The following is a 21079-nucleotide window of genomic DNA, read 5'->3' on the forward strand; positions in this document are numbered from 1 at the left end:
ATCGTCTACACCCACTGCTGTGGGATCTACCCGTGAGGAACATCATTCGAGCCCGTCTCTATTGGCCGGCTTTCACCTGTGCTGCACGCATACTGGGATTACAGCTGCTGCTTTTCGTCTGCCGATCAGGGAGTAATATACCGCCTCCCATAGCAGGAGCTTATTGAGCCCCCGTGGATCCAGACTTTGCATTCGAACATTTCCTCCCCCTGCTGGCTTACAACCGGTGGGAAACCCCTACCAGAATCTCCCGCTGCCTCCCCAGAGTACCATAGATATAATTCCCTAAGATTCAGGTTGTATAATTACCTCCTGCGTAACCAGAGAATGGACATTCATTATTGATTTGCCTACGCACTTTCCTTTGCCTTATAAGCGCATTCAAAGTAAAATAGAGAAGTATATTATGTACCTTTTGCTGCAATAAATACTTAATTATAACTTTGTGTGGAACCGATTCATTGTGGGAAGTGTTCATCATATATATATATCATGTACTGTATGGCCAGTAATTAAAGTACATAAGACGGTAGTGGTTTAATGATACCATACTTATCAATACAGTCAGGGAATTGTACCCCTCAGTTACAATTGGTCCTTCGAGCCGGAGATAAGAATTAGCGTAATATTAATATAATATTAATATTAACATGGCCGATGATGAACACTCCACAAACGGTTCTCCTAAGCTAGATCGCCCGGAGCGCAGACGGCAGCCACCTCTTCACCTAGAGGACTACGTTGTCAGTCCAATACCTAGCTTTAAAAGGAAGTTAAATGCGGATAAAATAACTAAAGCGGATAGTAAAAGTATGTCCAACCCTACCGACCAGGCTACCCCGCCAGTAGAGACCCTAGTGGGTTCTAACGTAACTGACCAAGCTCACGGTGGGGACCAGGAGTGACCTGACATGACTTTACCCCCCGCCAACGTCGACGAGGTAGTCCCCGGAGAGCTCCAGGATAAAGAAAGCCCTCCCGGGACGGAACCCGACCCACCACAAGAAGAGACGCGCACCCAGGAGATGGATCTCCTCGGTACGCGACAGGAGAACGGATCTCCAACGAGTACTACCAGAAGCCGATCACCTCTACCAGCGTCTTCCCCCAGCGAGGCGTTCAAGATGCTGGCACAGGCACTCATCGCCACCCTGGCAGCCTCTACCGAACGCGATCGACTTCAGGGTGAACGCGATCGACTCCAAGCGCAACAGACGAGCGAGCGCGAACAAGCTGCAGACGAACAAGAGCGCCTTCACGCGCAACTCCAAGCGCAAGCCCTCCGTGAACGCGAACATTCTGCAACCGAGCGAGAGCGCTTCCAGGAGCAACAAAGGAGTGAAGACGACCGCATAAGACTGGAGACCAGACGCCTCCAGACGGAAGAGAACATTGAGAGAAGCCGTGCCGATGCGCAGCACGCCGCAGCCAATGCGCAGCGCGCCGCCGCCAATGCCCAGCGCGAAGCAGCGCACGACGCCGCCCATGCCCAGCGCGAGACAGAGCGCGACCGGCTGCAGGCGCAGCTGATGGACAAATTGATCACCATGGCGACACCCCCTCACTCCGCACGGAGCTCCCGGAGATCGTCAAGACAAGGGTCTAGGACACATTCCCCTACCCGACCAAGCGACCCGGGACCCCGCCAACAGGAGGATCCTGTCCACGTCTCCGAACCCCCTCCCCGGCCGGTCCATACGAGACCCAGCAACCGGGAAGAACCGGACCACGCCGAGAGACTGAACAGAAGACTCCAGGTCCTAGCAGAGGAAGAGGAAGAGGAAGAGGAGGAATGTCAAGCCGACCAGCAGCAACGTACTCTGGACCAGGAGGCCCAGTACAGCCCCGACCAGCAGCAACATACTCTGGACCAGGAGGTCCAGTACAGCCCAGACGTCAGCCCCGAGGCCCTGCGCTACAAACCCCCGACTCAACTCACGGGTGAGTTTGACGCACCGCCAGCCCCGAGGAACAGCACCTGGGTACCCGACCTTCGGTACCCACCAAGTACCAGCCCAAGACGACACGCACGGGGAGACTCGCCCAGGAGGCCTCTCCCCCAACGCTCACCGATGTGCCAGTCATCCATGGCATCGTACCTTGGCACACCGACGTTCCCGGACTTCACACACGAGAACAGAGCACAGTACACAGAGCTACGAATGTGCTTAGAGACTATGCTGTCCGACGTACCAGATGAACCGTACAAGTATGCTATCCTACTCAAGCACCTGAAGGTGCCCAGAGCGCACAATATAGCGCTGGCATATTCCAGCTCTACTACCCCATACACCGCGGCTCTAGTAGCCCTCGACCAACGTTATGGACGCATATGGGACTATGTGATACAGGAGATAAGAGACATTGACCGTCTCCCCCCAGCCAGAGACAACAGAGCATTAGATGACCTCTCTATCAAGGTACAGTCCCTGGTAGGGATGCTGGGGTCCCAAAAGGAAAAGGGGATCTATGAACTGTACGCTAACTCTAATGTAGAGAGGATACTAGAGAAGCTCCTTCCCGCCCGACAAGAGCGCTTCAGGCGGCAGAGAGACCACCGCGACCCCAACGGTCCAGAGGCATCCCTCCTAGACCTATCTGAGTTCCTCGCCAGGGAGGTCAGTAGCCTACGACTCGACACGTTCGTATGGAGTGGACCAAGCCCAAGACTCTGACCTCGGGGATCAACAGATAACCGCCGGTTGGAGACCGTTATGCACCAAGCCGAATCAGTACCGCAGCACAAGAACCACAACACCCCCTCGACGAAAGAGGACCAGTGGAAGATTGAGTGCCAGTACTGTGAGGGAGAACATCGGCTGTATCAATGCGACACTTTCGGGAAGCTGACCACGGATGAGGTGAGTCAGTGGATCAAGGACCACCGCCGCTGCTTCCGCTGCGCGCGCAGCCACCTGGCAGCTGAATGCCGCTTGAAGAAGAAGTGCAGCAGGTGCGGTGGCACCCACTTGGAGGTCCTGCATGACATCAACAAGCGTCAGCCAGGACAACAGAGTGGGCCCGTCGCGGTAATGTACCATGCCGAGGCGGTGGCACCAGTACCAAAGTTCCACCAGACCGCTCCCTGGTGTCCCGACTGCTACAGCAGACACTGGGAGTCACGGTGCGACTCGCACCATATAGATTCTGTGTCACCACAGACAGGTGACAACCCCCCGGCAAAGGAGGTATGGAAGATCGACTGTACGTACTGCCGCGGAGGACACTGGCTGGACCAGTGCGACGTGTTCCCGGAACTGACCATTGCCGAAATGGAGCAGTGGATTGCGTCTGACCCCCCACAAGCCGGTCACCGCCGATTCTTGTGCGAGGATAACATGAGAATAATAGCCCACCAGAAGATCCAAGGCAACCGACCAACAGGAGTGCTCCACATTGACCAGCATAGCGGGACCCCCCGAGTGCTCATCAAAGTGGTCAGAGTGCTCCTGAGCTACGAGGACAAGGTCCTGGACACTTACGCCGTCCTGGACGATGGGTCTGAAAAGACTCTCCTCCTCGCTTCCGCAGCAGCCCAGTTGGGCCTGCGGGGTGTCAAAGATACCATGACCATACGCACCATCAGAAGGGACCAGAAGACCATAAAAGGTGAAAAGGTCTCCTTCAAGATAGCAGCGGTGGACCAGCCCGAGAAGCAGTATAGTATAACCAACGTCTTCACCAGCCACAAGTATGTGCACCTACATCAACTACCTATACCGCTTATCGACGGCGCCACACCGACCCTGCTCATCGGCTTCGACCACGCGGACCTCATTCTCCCAATTGAGGCGGCCCACATCGGACCCAAAGGATGCCCAGTCGCGGTTCAGACCCGACTGGGATGGACGCTCCAGGGCCCCCTCTACGGACTTGACAGTCAACCCACGTCTACACGCTGCCTACACACAAAGGCGAGCGACACCGGCCACTCCCTCGTACAGCAGAGGCTATTGACATTAAGCGAGAGGCCTGTGAGAGAACAGTGGGCACAAGAGGGAGTTCGGAACTCCACCCCCCTCAGCTGCGCTCCAGATGTAGCTGACCTCGAACCCAGCACCCCAAGCGACTCCTTGACGGGGCGGCCGGCACCGGCCCCTCCTCAAACGGGGTACAGAGCAAACAAGAGAAACAGACGGAGGAGGAGGAGGCACAGCCAAGCACAGATCAAAGCAGTCTCAGGCCCGCTTCCTCCTAAGCCCCCCTTCATCCCGTCCAGTCGTCATGACCATAGACCAGTCACTACCCCGAGCTGCGTGGCCGGCCGGCCGCGTAAGCAAAGTGACCACTGGTGCCGACGGAAAGGTCAGAGCGGCAGAATTGCTCGTCCAAGGGCGGACCTACAACCGACCCATGGCGAGGCTGATAGAGTCGCCAAGGCTCCCCGACTCGCTTAATGACGACCATGACCCCTGACTTGTGAACTGCCCTACCCTCACAACGGACATTGAGTAGTGGACAGTGCGGTTAATCTGTCTCTGCTTATCTAATTAGGTGGGACTAATTAGGAGGCGGCTGTTACAAAGGGTCAGATTAAACCGAATATATGTATTTATTGATTGATATATATTGCATAATATTTGTATATCGTTTGATATCCCTTGTGTATTCTTTGTACATATACACGGAATATCCCTTTAGCCTAGTACAGACCATAATATTTCGTTCTCTTATTGGATAGCGTTCCACCAGCGCCATTGCCATGCCCCCAGAGTCGAGTTCAAAGCCACAGTCAAGACATGTCTGTACATGCCCGGCTTTGCCCATGAATACGAGACAGAAATAAGGTTGGCACTAGATTATTCCCCGTACATATAAATATGGCGCAGGTGAATACAGAAGTAGTTCGAGTTCGAGTTACCCAAGTGAAGCCTTCACCACGATACAACGTGCTGTGAAGTGGGCCCGTTTTGCCCCAAAATAGAGTCTTGTCTTATCCTAATACGTTTGTTCAACGTATCGTTCGCTCCTTACTAGTAAAGCCTTCATCACGAGTCAACGACCAAGTGAAGTGACCAAACCGTGCGTCTAAATAGAGCACTTATAGCCGCGTGCGAATAGGATAGTAAAGTATCAGAGATTGGTTGAATAACGTCAAGTTCAACTTAGTTAATGTGGACCACCGCGCACCGGAGGATCTACACCGGTGAATGCAGAGCCCCTTTCCGGCTGGATTATTATTCTTATTGCTTTGGACCAGGCTGTTGGAGCGGAGAAGAATCGTCTACACCCACTGCTGTGGGATCTACCCGTGAGGAACATCATTCGAGCCCGTCTCTATTGGAGAGACTGGCCGGCTTTCACCTGTGCTGCACGCATACTGGGATTACAGCTGCTGCTTTTCGTCTGCCGATCAGGGAGTAATATACCGCCTCCCATAGCAGGAGCTTATTGAGCCCCCGTGGATACCTTTTGCTGCAATAAATACTTAATTATAACTTTGTGTGGAACCGATTCATTGTGGGAAGTGTTCATCATATATATATATCATGTACTGTATGGCCAGTAATTAAAGTACATAAGACGGTAGTGGTTTAATGATACCATACTTATCAATACAGTCAGGGAATTGTACCCCTCAGTTACAATATGTCTATACTGAACACTGTGACCTCATTTTCTACTTCTAATTTACATGCTATACTATGTTATTTGATACTATCTTGTCTAGCACAGTCTCTGGAGCGTAACAGTAAGAAGCATTTTGTATGAAAGTATTCTGTACTTCTGTATGACAACTATTAAAGAAACTTGAAACTTGAAACAACATTACCAACTTATATCATTCACATCATAGTATAAACTCAACACTATCAATTTATATCATTCACATCAAAGTAGAAACTCAACACTATCAACTTATATAATTCACATCATAGTAGAAACTCAACACTATCAACTTATATAATTCACATCATAGTAGAAACTCAACACTATCAACTTATATAATTCACATCATAGTAGAAACTCAACAATATCAACTTATATCATTCACATCATAGTAGAAACTCAACACTATCAACTTATATAATTCACATCATAGTAGAAACTCAACACTATCAACTTATATAATTCACATCATAGTAGAAACTCAACAATATCAACTTATATAATTCACATCATAGTAGAAACTCAACACTATCAACTTATATAATTCACATCACAGTAGAAACTCAACACTATTAACTTATATAATTCACATCATAGTAGAAAGTGAAACTCAACAATATCAACTTATATCATTCACATCATAGTAGAAACTCAACAATATCAACTTATATCACCCACATCATAGTAGAAAGTGAAACTCAACAATATCAACTTATATCATTCACATCATAGTAGAAACTCAACACTACCAACTTATATCATTCACATCATAGTAGAAACTCAACACTATCAACTTATATCATTCACATCATAGTATAAACTCAACATTACCAACTTATATCATTCACATCATAGTATAAACTCAACACTATCAATTTATATCATTCACATCATAGTAGAAAAACTCAACACTATCAACTTATATAATTCACATCATAGTAGAAACTCAACACTATCAACTTATATAATTCACATCATAGTAGAAACTCAACACTATCAACTTATATAATTCACATCATAGTAGAAACTCAACAATATCAACTTATATCATTCACATCATAGTAGAAACTCAACACTATCAACTTATATAATTCACATCATAGTAGAAACTCAACACTATCAACTTATATAATTCACATCATAGTAGAAACTCAACACTATCAACTTATATAATTCACATCATAGTAGAAACTCAACACTATCAACTTATATAATTCACATCATAGTAGAAACTCAACACTATTAACTTATATAATTCACATCATAGTAGAAAGTGAAACTCAACAATATCAACTTATATCATTCACATCATAGTAGAAACTCAACAATATCAACTTATATCATTCACATCATAGTAGAAAGTGAAACTCAACAATATCAACTTATATCATTCACATCATAGTAGAAACTCAACACTACCAACTTATATCATTCACATCATAGTAGAAACTCAACACTATCAACTTATATCATTCACATCATAGTATAAACTCAACATTACCAACTTATATCATTCACATCATAGTATAAACTCAACACTATCAATTTATATCATTCACATCATAGTAGAAAAACTCAACACTATCAACTTATATAATTCACATCATAGTAGAAACTCAACACTATCAACTTATATAATTCACATCATAGTAGAAACTCAACACTATCAACTTATATAATTCACATCATAGTAGAAACTCAACAATATCAACTTATATCATTCACATCATAGTAGAAACTCAACACTATCAACTTATATAATTCACATCATAGTAGAAACTCAACACTATCAACTTATATAATTCACATCATAGTAGAAACTCAACACTATCAACTTATATAATTCACATCATAGTAGAAACTCAACACTATCAACTTATATAATTCACATCATAGTAGAAACTCAACACTATTAACTTATATAATTCACATCATAGTAGAAAGTGAAACTCAACAATATCAACTTATATCATTCACATCATAGTAGAAACTCAACAATATCAACTTATATCATTCACATCATAGTAGAAAGTGAAACTCAACAATATCAACTTATATCATTCACATCATAGTAGAAACTCAACACTACCAACTTATATCATTCACATCATAGTAGAAACTCAACACTGCCAACACACTACTTTCATTTATATATGATAATGTCACCCGATCTTGCTTAAAATATGTAAATAAAGTACTAATTGGCCACAGGAAAAAAGGTACATATGGTAATGTACGTTATGATATAGCCATAATTAATATATGTATGTATTGTATTGAAAATGTGACATGTGTACCTATTACAAATAAGTACCTATTTTACATCATTCAAAATCTTGTTTTACTTCAGAAAACATTTAAGTTCCCCTGCTGTGGATCAAACCCTAACCCTAACTTTATGTCTTAACCATAACCGTTAAGCAAATGTTAAAACTAACCTCAACTATAACTATAATCATAGTTACATAGTGGTGAGAGCACTCGCCCACGACTGCAATGATTGTTAGTTCAACTCTTGGTTGCAGTGTTTGTTTTGGACTTTTATAATTAATAAATTGACTTGTAATATAATGTTGTCATTACTTTTTTTTTCTTTTTATTGTGCGAGTGACTGAGGTCAGTCAGTGTTCATTTGCAGCTGGCGAGCTGGAGAACTTGAGAACTGTTAGGACTATCTGACTCTTAACACTTTTAGTGCCAACGACGAGATTTCTCGTTAGTTCATGCCAACCGTTGAGTGCCAAAACGAGAGATCTCGTTTTTTTTCATTATTATCATTTTTCATCAATCTAGCCTCACGTTACCAGTGGGGATCTGTCTGAACTCGAACAGGGAAAATACCGCCTCCTATCGTCTCTCCGGATGGTACTGCACCCCTTTGGATTGGATTGAATGAAACGCATGGAGAAAAAAAAGTCCTGCTTCCACATTTTACTTGTCAGGCATGTAACCGGAGACGATCCAAGTAATCGCCTACCACCAGAACAGCGGAGAATGTGTGTTTCCAGTACCCAGCGTTGGATCAATAAACGCGAACAATATTTGGAATGGCGATCAGGAATTGGAATAATCTTTTTGGAGAACATCTGATCTGAGGTAAGGAATCTATTTTACCAGTCTTGGGATAATCAGAGCTATTTTCACCTATATATCAGCATGTGCCATATGTGTGTATGTGTGTGTGTGCGATCAGGAAATAAGATAATCGATTTTTCAGCCAGCTTCTATAGTGTGCATAAGTACACATTGAGAGAAATCTGTGGTTTTTCAATGTATGTGATGTATATATTGGGGGAGATGACCGCATCTAAAAGGGGCCAGGTCAGAGAGGTCGGAATGTGCATGGTTTAGGAGACGGTGGTGGAAGCAGGAGACGGTGGTTCAGAGCGAGCAGGGTGTTAGTGTGAGCACCACACTGAGCAGGGCAGAATGTTTACATTCCGATCTAGAACACAACAAGCTGATACAGCGGCAGGGCACAGGAGCAGAGCGATGGAGGTTTTGACAGTAATGAAACGTTTTGATGTGTGTAAAGGTTAAAGCAATTGTCATGGCAGTGGCACCTAGTAACCAGAAGAGGGGTGGGGCCGTCGTTGCTATGACGAGGATCATATAAATCGAACAGTGGTTCCGGGTAAGGGCAGACTACAATCTGACTAGGACTGAGATCACACAGAAGAGACTCCCTCCCCTCATCACAGAGGGGGGGGGGGGGGGGGAGGAAGGAGGCCACATCATCATTAGCTTCGGCTAACACGAGGAGGGTTCTGACTAACGACCAGGCCTGACCACTATTGGACTGAATAGCAGAAGGACGATAGCAAGGACGATACAATTTGATAACATCTGATTATGAGGTTCTGTTTATTTAATAAACAACGCTCTTCCAAGAAAGGTATCATGCTGTCAAAGTGTCGAATTCTTACGAAGGTGAAGAATACTTATGCTGCGGATTGCACTAACGGGGAATGATAAGGTTTATCAGCCAGTATGATGAGACGTCGGAGAGATAAAATTACACAACGCAGAGGGAGTGGATGGAGAGATGATAATACAAGAAGACGTGATACTGGCCGATTGATCAGAATCTAACAACATATACTATCGATAATCTAGAGTTTATTTGAAAACTATTCATAAATAGGCCGAAAAATGACACGTGTTTTGTGTATTCCAGTAAAGGGCGTTTATCACAGAATCTTAATTTTTTTCTGGAACTTTAAAAAAACAAGCGTTTTTCAAAATGGTATAAAACGGAAATGAACCGATTAAAAAACAATCCGTTTCGACAATGTTGACTGCAAACAAGTCATTGATAAGCGACGGCCATATTAGACACATAGCCATAATTTAAGATATAGTTTATGCGTTCGCAAATATGAGAGCTCTGTCATTGAAGTGGGTGGTGGCACGCAACAAGGTTCCGGGGCACCGGACCCGTGGCACTCAAAGTGTTAATAATAAACACTGCACATACTCTGTCTGATTTAATTGCCACTCACTACTCTTCACTACTGTTATCACTATTATCACTATCATCATTATTGTTCTATGCTCTATTATTATTATCATTATTATTACCTATTCTAACTAGGGATGCTCGATATTGGCTTTTTTACCGATACCAATATACCGATATTGTCCAACTCTTAATTTCAACCGATATCAACCGATACCGATATATGCAGGGTCCCCCCCCCCCCCCCCCCCAAATAAAGGTTATAGAAATGTAAACCGATACCGATATTTTCCGATATCACATTTTAATGCCGATATCGGCCGATAATATCGGTAGGCCGATAATATCGGACATCCCTAATTCTAACCCCCATGCTGCTATGACACCTGCATTTATAAATTAATATGATGATATTGATATAATGCGTTTCTATTCAAAACCTGTGTAGACCTACATTGTGACCAGGTGACGTCTCTGTATAGACATGTATGACTATCCGCTGGCTGACGAAGATCCACTGGCTCAAAACTAGAACTTCATAAAACGTCAATGAATTCCATTTATATAATATACCATGTAAGCCATATACCATCATATGGCCCCTGTAACCCACACAATACAACTTAGCAGATCAGGGATATTCATTCACATCATGGTTAGAACTCAGAAGTGTGTGAGAGTACAGAAGAGGGAATACTACAATAAAATATTAGAGGACAGTGCAAATAATATACAAAGGACCTGGAAAATAATCAATAATATTATTCGGAATAGAGGTTATAAATCTGAATTTCCAAGTTATTTTCTAAATAGCTCTGATGCTAAAGTGGACAATGTAAAAAGCATCGTTGACGATTTCAATTACTACTTTGTGGGTGTTGGAACTACTTTGGCCAGCAAAATTTTTGTGCCCGAGGATAAAAAAGATTTATACAATGGCATGCAAATTTCTTGATTCTGATTGGCTGAAACACTTCTTTCAGACGTTGTTATTTCTCATAACACACTCCACGTGATCCCAGAACCCACCCACACCCGAATCACTCCGCCGTTCGTGTTTTTAGGAATGAAACCAAGATGGCGGACAATAATCTTTATGAATGGATGTATTGATAGCGTCATAATGACTCATTCAAAATCGATAAAGTCACGTGGAATGTGTTAGTTGCTTACACAATGTTGGATTATGTAATTGGTTGGTCATGACTCATTGTGAAACAAATTTTTATCGTGGGAAGTGTGTTGTTAGATGGCATTCGTTGTAGAACCTCCCTCTCCTTCAAAAGGACACTGGGTCTCATTCCCGAACGAAGTTACGACAAAATATTTCGTCTTAGCCAGATTTCAGCCCATTTAAAGGGGAACTCCAACATTTTGGGAAATTAGCTTATTTAGCATCTTCCCTGGAGTTAGACAAGAAGATACATACCTTTTTTGTCTCTGTGCGTGCATTTTAGCTTTGGGAATAGACGCTCCGTTAGCATAGCTTAGCTTCATCACTGGAAGTGAGGCAGGACAGTAGCCTTACAGTGCCTTACAGTGTATTGCAAGGTCTGACATTGACCAAACTTGATATGCATGCCCTTGGTGGGCTCTAGGTCAACTCCTGAAAAGGGGGTCAATGTCAGACTTTGCAATCAAAAGTTAGGGGGCTAATAACCCTTGCCATAATTTCAGTGCGCCCCCTAACTTTTGATTGCAAGGTCTGACATTGACCCCCTTTTCAGGAGTTGACCTAGAGCCCACCAAGGTCATGCATATCAAATTTGGTCAATGTCAGACCTTGCAATACACTGTAAGGCACTGTAAGGCTACTGTCCTGCCTCACTTCCAGTGATGAAGCTAAGCTATGCTAACGGAGCGTCTATTCCCAAAGCTAAAATGCACGCACAGAGACAAAAAAGGTATGTATCTTCTTGTCTAACTCCAGGGAAGATGTTAAATAAGCTAATTTCCCAAAATGTTGGAGTTCCCCTTTAAGACATATTAGGGCTGGGAGTGGGAGTCCCTAAACTTTCCTGAGATCTTATTTGATTGTGGCTGAGAGCAGATTTAAGAGTGCTGAGGAGCACACTTAAATATGCTCTCAGCCCACGATCAAATCTCATGATTGATTGACAAATTTAAAATGTTATTATAACTTGACAGACTGTGTTCTCATAGTGATTCCTTCACGTCAACGCTACAGGCCTCCTTGGAATTAATTACTTAATCATAATTCAAATAAATATGACAATATTTGTACGATAAGAAATTACGCATTTGATGTCGGAAAAATAAATAATATGGATTCATCTGATCACAGGGCAGCTGCTTAACCATATCTGAACCAGCTATTTTGGACAAATGTATAATTACTTTAATTACTCAGATATTCAAACACAATTATGCAATTATTGTGAAATGATTGAAAATAATAATAATTGAATGCCTTCTGTGGAATTTGTATTTCTTATTTGTTACACGTCTGTTTTAATGATTAATTATATACATTTGAAAGAATGCAGGTCAACATGCAATGTATCCCATTGATTGGTATACAATGGGACAGACCTTTGTTTGATTGATTGATTGATTGATTGAAAACTTTATTAACAGATTGCAGAATGGGTACAGTACAGTACAGCTCAATTACATAAGGGGATGCAGACCAGAGAAAGAATTTCGTCTTGTTCACATCAGGGTCCCCCATTTTCAATTCATCATAACATATATGACACACACGACACAGATAGACAGTACTGCTACATCTATGCATTTATGACATACCAGATTTGCAAATACAGTACTGTTTGTGATACAAAAAGAGTCCAGAAAAGAGAGTACATTTGACGTAGAAACTGTTGGAGGAGGTTGGGTAGGAGGGGTGGGTGGGGGATAGACTTACACTGTACAAGCAAAACTGTACATTGGAATATTGACAAAAATATACTTGGTCATTTACTGTACATTGGATGGGGTTGATATAGCTATAAACCTGCATTCCTTCGAATATATCATTAATCAATTAAACTTATATTGAAATACACTATATAGCCTATACACCAACACTGAAATGACAGTGGATAAATAAATAAGAACTAAAGCTAATCGGTGGAAATAGACTGCATTAATATTCCATAACAAGTCTTGTGTGCGCCTACGAATGAACAGTAGCCTATAGGCTTAATTATGGAATAATAAGCCATACTGCGTTCAATCATTACGCCCGCCGTAGGCTATATATATTATATGTCATTCATTCATTCATATACAGTACTGCGCGTGCGTGTGTGTGTGTGTGCGCGCGCTGCGGCAGGTGTGTACCGCGAGCTGTATATGATGCCAATACATTAATCTAATCTAGTTTTGATGGGCGCAAGCGTGATTACGAAACCTAGCCGCATTTCTCGGAGACGCTCTCTGATTGGCACTGACTGACGCTAGGTTTCGTAATCACGCGGCTCGCAAGACTCGCAAAGCACTTCCGCCATTCCATTTCACACAGCTGCGTCACCAGTTGCCTTATAAGGAGCTATGGAGGCGTTGTTTTGAGCTGAGCTGTTTTGCAAATGAGCTGAACGGGAACGCGCTTTCGAGTTTAAGACAGAATGCCATTCTCCAAGCAGATATCAGATAATATAATTTGTGCAACCTTTTCAGCCACTTAAGACATATTACCAGCACGTTCAGGACTCAGAGTGTACTTGTCATAGATTATGTCTCAGTGGTTCCAAGATAAGTCTTCCAGAATATATCTTTGAAAAATTTTCGGGAATGAGACCCACTGTCATTTCACTGTTAATAAAATGTTCAATCAATCAATCAAATAACAACCGCTAACTTCACTGTTAGATGGCATGCTTTGTAGCAACCTATGTATAGATGTAGCACTGTCTATCTGTATGTCATATATGTTATGATGCATTGAAAATGGGGGACCCTGATGTAAACAAGACGAAAGTCTTTCTCTGGTCTGCATCCCCTTAACAATTGTGTGTATTGAGCTGTACTGTATTGTACCCATTCTGCAATCTGTTAGTAAAATGTTCAATCAATCAATCAAATAACAACTGGTAACTTCACTGTTAGATGGCATGCTTTGAAGCACCGCACCTCCCAGCTGCTTCTAGACATGGAGGCAATTTTTTTTTTTTTTTTTACCTACTTTTTCTGCTGATGGTTTTGTGAATAAATCTCCATTATGCTTCAATTACTGTGTGTTTATTGTATAGCAATAAGGTTGGATGAATTCGGCCATTGTATAAAAGCATTACATCACGCGACAGTGTGTTATAGAAATTAGATCACGCCTATGGGGGTCTAACGAACCTCGGCTGTGCCTCGGGCCTAACAACTACCCATAGGCGTGATCTAATTTCTATAACACACTCTGTCGCGTCATGTAATGCTTAAATGTTTAATAATCTGATTAATGGTAATATCAGTTCTATGTTCCTTTGTGCAGTAAATTAAATTGATATAATTGAAATTGTAAGTAAATTCAAAAACAAAACATCAACTGATATAAACTCCATTGACATGGTAATTATTAAAGAAGTAATTGAGTCTATTGTAAAACCTTTGACCTATATATGCAATCTGTCTTTTCAAATAGGTGTTTTTCCTAATAATATGAAATCAGCCAAGGTAATTCCAATATTAAAAAATGGAGATAAACATCAAATGGACAATTATAGACCAGTGTCTCTACTTCCTCAATTTTCTAAAATATTAGAGAAATTATTTGTGAAACAACTGGATCTTTTCATTGGCAAATACAAAATATTGAGTGAACACCAGTATGGGTTTAGGGAAAATAGAACTACTACATATGCAGTGATGGAGAGAGTAGAAATAACAAAAGCAGTTGAAAATGACAAGTTTTCTATTGGTATTTATATTGACCTACAGAAGGCTTTTTGATACAATAGATCACAGCATATTAGTGAGAAAACTGGAGATGTATGGGATACGAGGTATAGCTAACTCTTGGCTGAAGAGCTACTTGGAAAACAGACAGCAATGTGTGCAAATTAATAACACTGTGTCAGGATTTAGGAAGGTCACCTGTGGAGTACCCCAGGGATCTGTGATAGGTCCAAAACTTTTTATACTTTATATTAACACATTGACTGCCGTTCACGTAGAGCTACGTGGCCATACCGTTGAGTGCCAAAAAACTATCTACGTTTCTGTTTCATTATTTCTTTTATTTGCTATTGCCATTCATAATCCATCGAGGCACCTTGTGCATGCTGTCCTGAATGTGTCTGAGATCGCAGATGGCCAATACCGCCGCCTAACGCCTTGCAGCCGGTATTGCACATCATTGGAATCCCTCTGGCTTGGGCTGTGCATCGATCTAAGAAGTCTGGTCCGGGTTTTCCTTCTTGGGCATGAGTAACGTTATAACACATGGATTGGGGACACTGGAGCACCGTGGATTCATGTGTTTTGGTGGATAAACGTTGGACACACGACGCAATCAATATTTGGAATGGCGATCAGATAATTGGATTATTATTTTTGCAGTACATCATAGACGAGGTAAGGACTCTATGTTATCAATTTTGCGTTGATCCGATGATTTTTTCCCCACGATTGCAGCCTGTGTGTGCGTGCCTTTGGCTGCGATAGCCGGTTTTCCCCTGTCCCCTTTCGTGCATGCATGAGGAAACATAATACCGATAATCTAGGGTTGATTTCAGGATGATTCGATAATCAGTTGAAAAATGGCAACGTGATAAGTGGATTTTCACTAAAGGGCTGTTTGACGGAGTTCCCTGGGATTACACAGGATCACTCTACAACTATACTCATATTCACCACGGTATAAAGCGGAAATGTATGTATGAAGAAAGTATCTGTTTTTTGCATGTCGACGGGAAGAAACCCACTGACAATCGACGGCGTTATTAGATCCATAGCTATAATATAAAATATAGTTTTTAGCACTGCAAACACGGTATTCTCCCCATTGAACATAGCACTGGCACTGACGGCCCACAGTGCCCCCTGCTGACTGGCACTTGATGTGTTAATGAAATGTGCAATGTTGCTGAACTGTTTGTTATTTTTGCAGACGATACAAATTTATATTGTTCAGGAAGTAATTTAAAGGAACTTTTGTTTGATATTGAAAGAGAGCTTGACATTTTTGATGCTGGTTACTATGACCACACAAATCCATTGTTTATAAAGTCTCATGTTATGAAATTTAATGATTTGGTTTATTATAAAATTATGCAAATAATGTACAGAGCTAAAGCAAAGTTACTCCTGGACAGGGAGTTTTTTTTTCCAATACATGAAAGAAAATATGATTTGAGAGATATTTGTAATTTTACTGTTCAAAAAGCTAAGAAAGGGATTAAAAGGAGGTGTATTTTTATTATTGGGGTTAACTTGTGGAACAATGCTGATATACAGTTAAGAATGAGTAATTCGCTTTTGGTTTTTAAGAAAATGGTTTGTAAAGCTATTTTTGAAAACTACAAAGGTGAATAATACAGTTTTTTTGCTATTTTCTTTTAGAATACTGTTTTTGAGTCTTAATTTTATTAAGAATATAGGACAGGCATGTATAAGCATTATGCTTCAGTTTGTACCTTTTCAGTCACTGTAAAATCAAATATTGTTAAATGATTGTGCATATTGTATTGTGTGAGATGATGACTGAATAAACTACTACTACTATTACTGTGTGTGTGTGTGTGTGTGTGTGTGTGTGTGTGTGTGTGTGTGTGTGTGTGTGTGTGTGTGTGTGTGTGTGTGTGTATGTGTGTGTGTGTGTGTGTGTATAATAGGAGAGACACCGAGAGAGGAGCGAGCACTGGTACGAGGGACACTGTGTGACTGCAGCGCAGTGGGTACAGAGAGTACACGTTAATAATACACGTTAATAATACATGATTGATTTTTGTACATGGAGTACACTCACCGTATGCAGAGAGGGCACTCAAAGTCTGATACTGTGAGAACGTTCAATACCGTCTCACTCCCCTGACCAGAGACACCTGGGAGACACGCAAAGAAACATCGATTATTCACTGCCCCTGGCATGGTCTACAGTTTGATTTGATACCTTTATTTATTATCGAAGCATGAGGTTTTACGTTAGTTTGCAATGCCATCGAGATTACAAATATTGTACAAACAGTTCAGAGCACATACTGTATAAAAGGGATCAAATACATTTGCATAGTCCGAAACCTTGGTGTCCTCCTCGACCCCACCCTCTCATTTGACCCCCACGCCCGCTCCATTGTAAAAACATCATACTTTCACCTCCGCAACATTGCTAAAATCCGTCACTGCCTCTCCCCCCTGCTGCTGAATCACTCATACACGCCTTCATCTCCTCCCGCCTGGACTATTGCAACTCCCTCCTCACTGGCATCACCTCCCACTCCCTCCATAAACTGCAGATGGTCCAAAACTCAGCCGCCCGCCGGTCCCGTGAACACATCACTCCTGTCCTCCACTCCCTCCACTGGCTCCCGATCAAACACTGCATAAACTTCAAAACACTACTCCTCACGTTCAAAGCCCTCCACAGCCTGCACCCCCCCTACCTGACTGATCTCCTTCTTCCCTACCGCCCCACCCATTCCCTCCGGTCCTCCTCCACTGCCTCCCTCACTGTCCCGACATCCAAACTCAAAAACGTTGGTGATCGGGCCTTTTCTCGAACTGCACCCCGACTCTGGAACTCCCTCCCTCAGTCCATCAGAGACTCCCCCACACTCTCCACCTTCAAAGCTCGCCTCAAAACCCACCTGTTCTCCCTTGCCCCCACCCATAACCTTAAATTAAAAACAGTTACACACTGAGGTAGGGAGGTTTGTGATCATGTTCTTAAATTAAAATCAGTCACACACTGAGGTAGGAAGGTTTGTGATCATGTTCTTAAATTAAAAACAGTTACACACTGAGGTGGGGAGGTTTTTTAATCATGTTTTTAAATTGTCCATAGAATAGTTAAGTATTGATTGTGAGTTGAACATCAGGAACCTGGTGCATCAAGGACGCTTTAAAATTAGGGCATGTCTGCTCAATTAGATGGGACAGTTAGTGACAGGAAATCATGGTTAGATAGAAAGGGGATGACATGCATCAAAGTTCTTGGGTTCGATTCAAACCCAAGACCTTGTGATTACATGGTATGCAGTATGCACCCTAGTGTGGTTTTACATGGTATGCACCCTAGTGTGGTTTTACATGGTATGCACCCTAGTGTGGTTTTACATGGTATGCACCCTAGTGTGGTTTTACATGGTATGCACCCTAGTGTGGTTTTACATGGTATGCACCCTAGTCTGGTTTTACATGGCATGCACCCTAGTGTTAGATCCTGATCAAACTGGCCAGTATCACGTCTTCGTCTGTCTGGCTCTCCATCCAATTCCTCTGCGTTGTGTCATTTTAATGGTCCTGACATCTCCGATACCGGTTGATAAGATCCTTATCTCTCCCCGTTAGTACAATCCGCAAACCATAATAATTCTCCACCTCCGTAAGAATTCGACACTTCGACAACGTGAAATACCTTACAAGGAAAAGCGTGGTTTTATTTGATAAACAGAAACCTCAGCTCAGATGTTAACAGATTGTATTGTCCTTGAAGAGTCTATTCTAATGACCTTTCGGTGTGTTCGTCTATCGTCCTTTTGTTATTCAGTCCAATAGTGTTCAGGCCTGGTCTTTAGCCTAACCCTCCTCGCGTTAGCCGAAGCTAATGATGATGTGGCATTCTCCCCCCCCCCCCCACTCCTCTCTGTGATGAGAGGAGAGAGTGTCTTCTGTGTGATCTCAGTCCTACTCGCTCTTGGTCAGATTCTAGTCTGCCCTACACTCGGAAACACCGTTCGACTTATAGATCCTCGCCGTAGCAACGATAGCCCACCCCTTTCTGGTTGTCATGTGCCGCGTTGTCATGACAACTGCGTTAATAACCTTTCACACCATTAAACGTTTCATTCACTGTTGCATTAAAGAGGTCACCCCTCTCCCTCGCCCTGTACCGCTCCGTTATCTTTGTTCTTACAAGGAATGCAAAACATTCTCTCGCTGGCAGTGTGCCTCACAACAATCACCCTGCTCTACTGAACCACCGTCTCCTGCTTCCATGCACATTTCGATCTCCCCGTTTTAGCTGTGGTCACCTCCCCCCAATCTATACATCACATACATTGAAAAAGCACCCCAAATCCTTCACTAGTGTGGTTTTACATGGTATGCACCCTAGTGTGGTTTTACATGGTATGCACCCTAGTGTGGTTTTACATGGTATGCACCCTAGTGTGGTTTTACATTTTCTAAGCTGATACTGCTATCCGCTATGTGCTCTGAGGCCACGCATAATGCATTGTATTCACTAATGGCCTTGGATGTGAGAGAAAAGAAACAGCCACACTCCAAAAGCAAAGTGACATTGATTCAATGGTGAAATTACATTTTGTTTGAAGTTGAAAACAACATTTTTAATCAACGTTGAATTGACATTGAATTAATGTTGACAACTGATGACCTTTTTTATGTTGGGAAAGCAACATTCAATCAACATTGAGTGAATATTGACGACTACATTTCAGAAAAAAGTTATTTAGAATAATTTTTAAGTTATTTACGTTGTAAGTTATACAAATTATTACTCTACATAAAATATTTATCTATAGCACCTTGAACCTCAATAAGGAATATTCTACCTCCCTGAAAATACTTGAGACTTTGCTAATAGCCGGTCTAATCTTTGGACACGCCAACATATGGGAAATGCGCTTACCGTCTTCTCCAGAGTCAGACATGAAGATAGATACCGATTTCCTCTAGCCGAGCTTAGAACAAATGAATGTACACGGATACGGACCACTAGCCTAACTTAAAACTCTGGGACAGGTTTGGCCAACAGCTAGGCTAGCTGGTCCGTATCCAGTAAGTGTATTTCCCATAATGTTGGCGTGTTCCTTTAAGTGCCATGCAATACTAACTAGTAGTATAGTTAGCTTACTCACCAAATCCCGTGGTCGGAGTTCATCTGGCCCATTTCTGAGCAAACTGGGAAGCTTCAGAAAGACAGCAAATGGCGTCACGAGACAATCCGCACCATAACATGCAGGCAGTGTGCCAGCATGCTTGATTCATGTTGGTACAAGTCCCAACGCATTGTGACTATGTCACTTTGGGACTAGAAGACATTGCGTCACTATGAAGCATAGGAAATGCTTAAGGACTGCGTTTATTGTACAGTATATAGTTACAACACTTGCCTGCATGTTATGGTGGATTAACACTTTGTCTCCTGACCCTATTTGCCTGTCTGAAGCTTCCCAAGCCAGAACTCCGACCACGGGACTCATGAGTAAACTAATGGCACTGCATCAACTATACAGTATTTCATACCACTTAATGTCCAGAAATCCAAACTATCCCTTCTCACCTAATCACCGGGGATGCAGCCTTTGTTAATTATGCACCAAAGCTATGAAACACTTTACCTATGGACATTAGGGAAGCTAGCTCACTAAATATTTTCAAAGGTAAGCTAAAAATGTATCTCTTCACCCTAGCCTTTTAATACATTCTGCCACTTAGACTCATCACATCCACACTGTTATTATTGTGTTGTAAATGAGAGCTATTTTATTCTTTCTATTTTATGTTCATTTTATGTCAATTTATGTCTGCATCTATTTTTACTCCTGTGAAGCACTTTGGGCTGCAATTCTTGTAAGAAAGGTGCTAAACAAATAAAGTGTATTATTATTATCTATATATTACTACATTTAAACTGTCTGCTGTAATGGTTGTGAGCAGAACTCCTGCAACCCTGGTGCACTTTTAATTTTTTTTAACTCGATTTGTATTTGCATTTATATTCACAAACATACAAATAGTAACAACTTTGATTGTCAATCTTCCACCATTTAGCTTTTCAGGTACAGATTACACAGACATAGTGTACATTGCCCTTATACAGGCCTAAACCATAAAGAGAAAATAAAAAAAAATACAAAAATACCGTTCTTG

At 42.4% G+C, this 21079-nt stretch overlaps 1 protein-coding gene across 1 annotated transcript in view; it reads right to left on the minus strand.

Annotated features, from left to right (window-relative positions):
• Positions 1-21079, minus strand: part of lonrf4 (LON peptidase N-terminal domain and ring finger 4) — a gene marked incomplete at both ends in the record, with an annotated part of 91442 nt that overhangs the window by 18584 nt on the left and 51779 nt on the right. The window contains one exon of the mRNA XM_084331837.1: positions 16992-17067. Coding sequence (XP_084187963.1) covers positions 16992-17067 — 76 coding nt within the window. The remainder of the gene's footprint in view (positions 1-16991; positions 17068-21079) is intronic.

The sequence above is a fragment of the Notolepis coatsorum genome (assembly GCF_963971535.1).
Source record: "Notolepis coatsorum genome assembly, chromosome: 16".
In the NCBI taxonomy this organism is placed as follows: Eukaryota; Metazoa; Chordata; class Actinopteri; order Aulopiformes; family Paralepididae; genus Notolepis; species Notolepis coatsorum.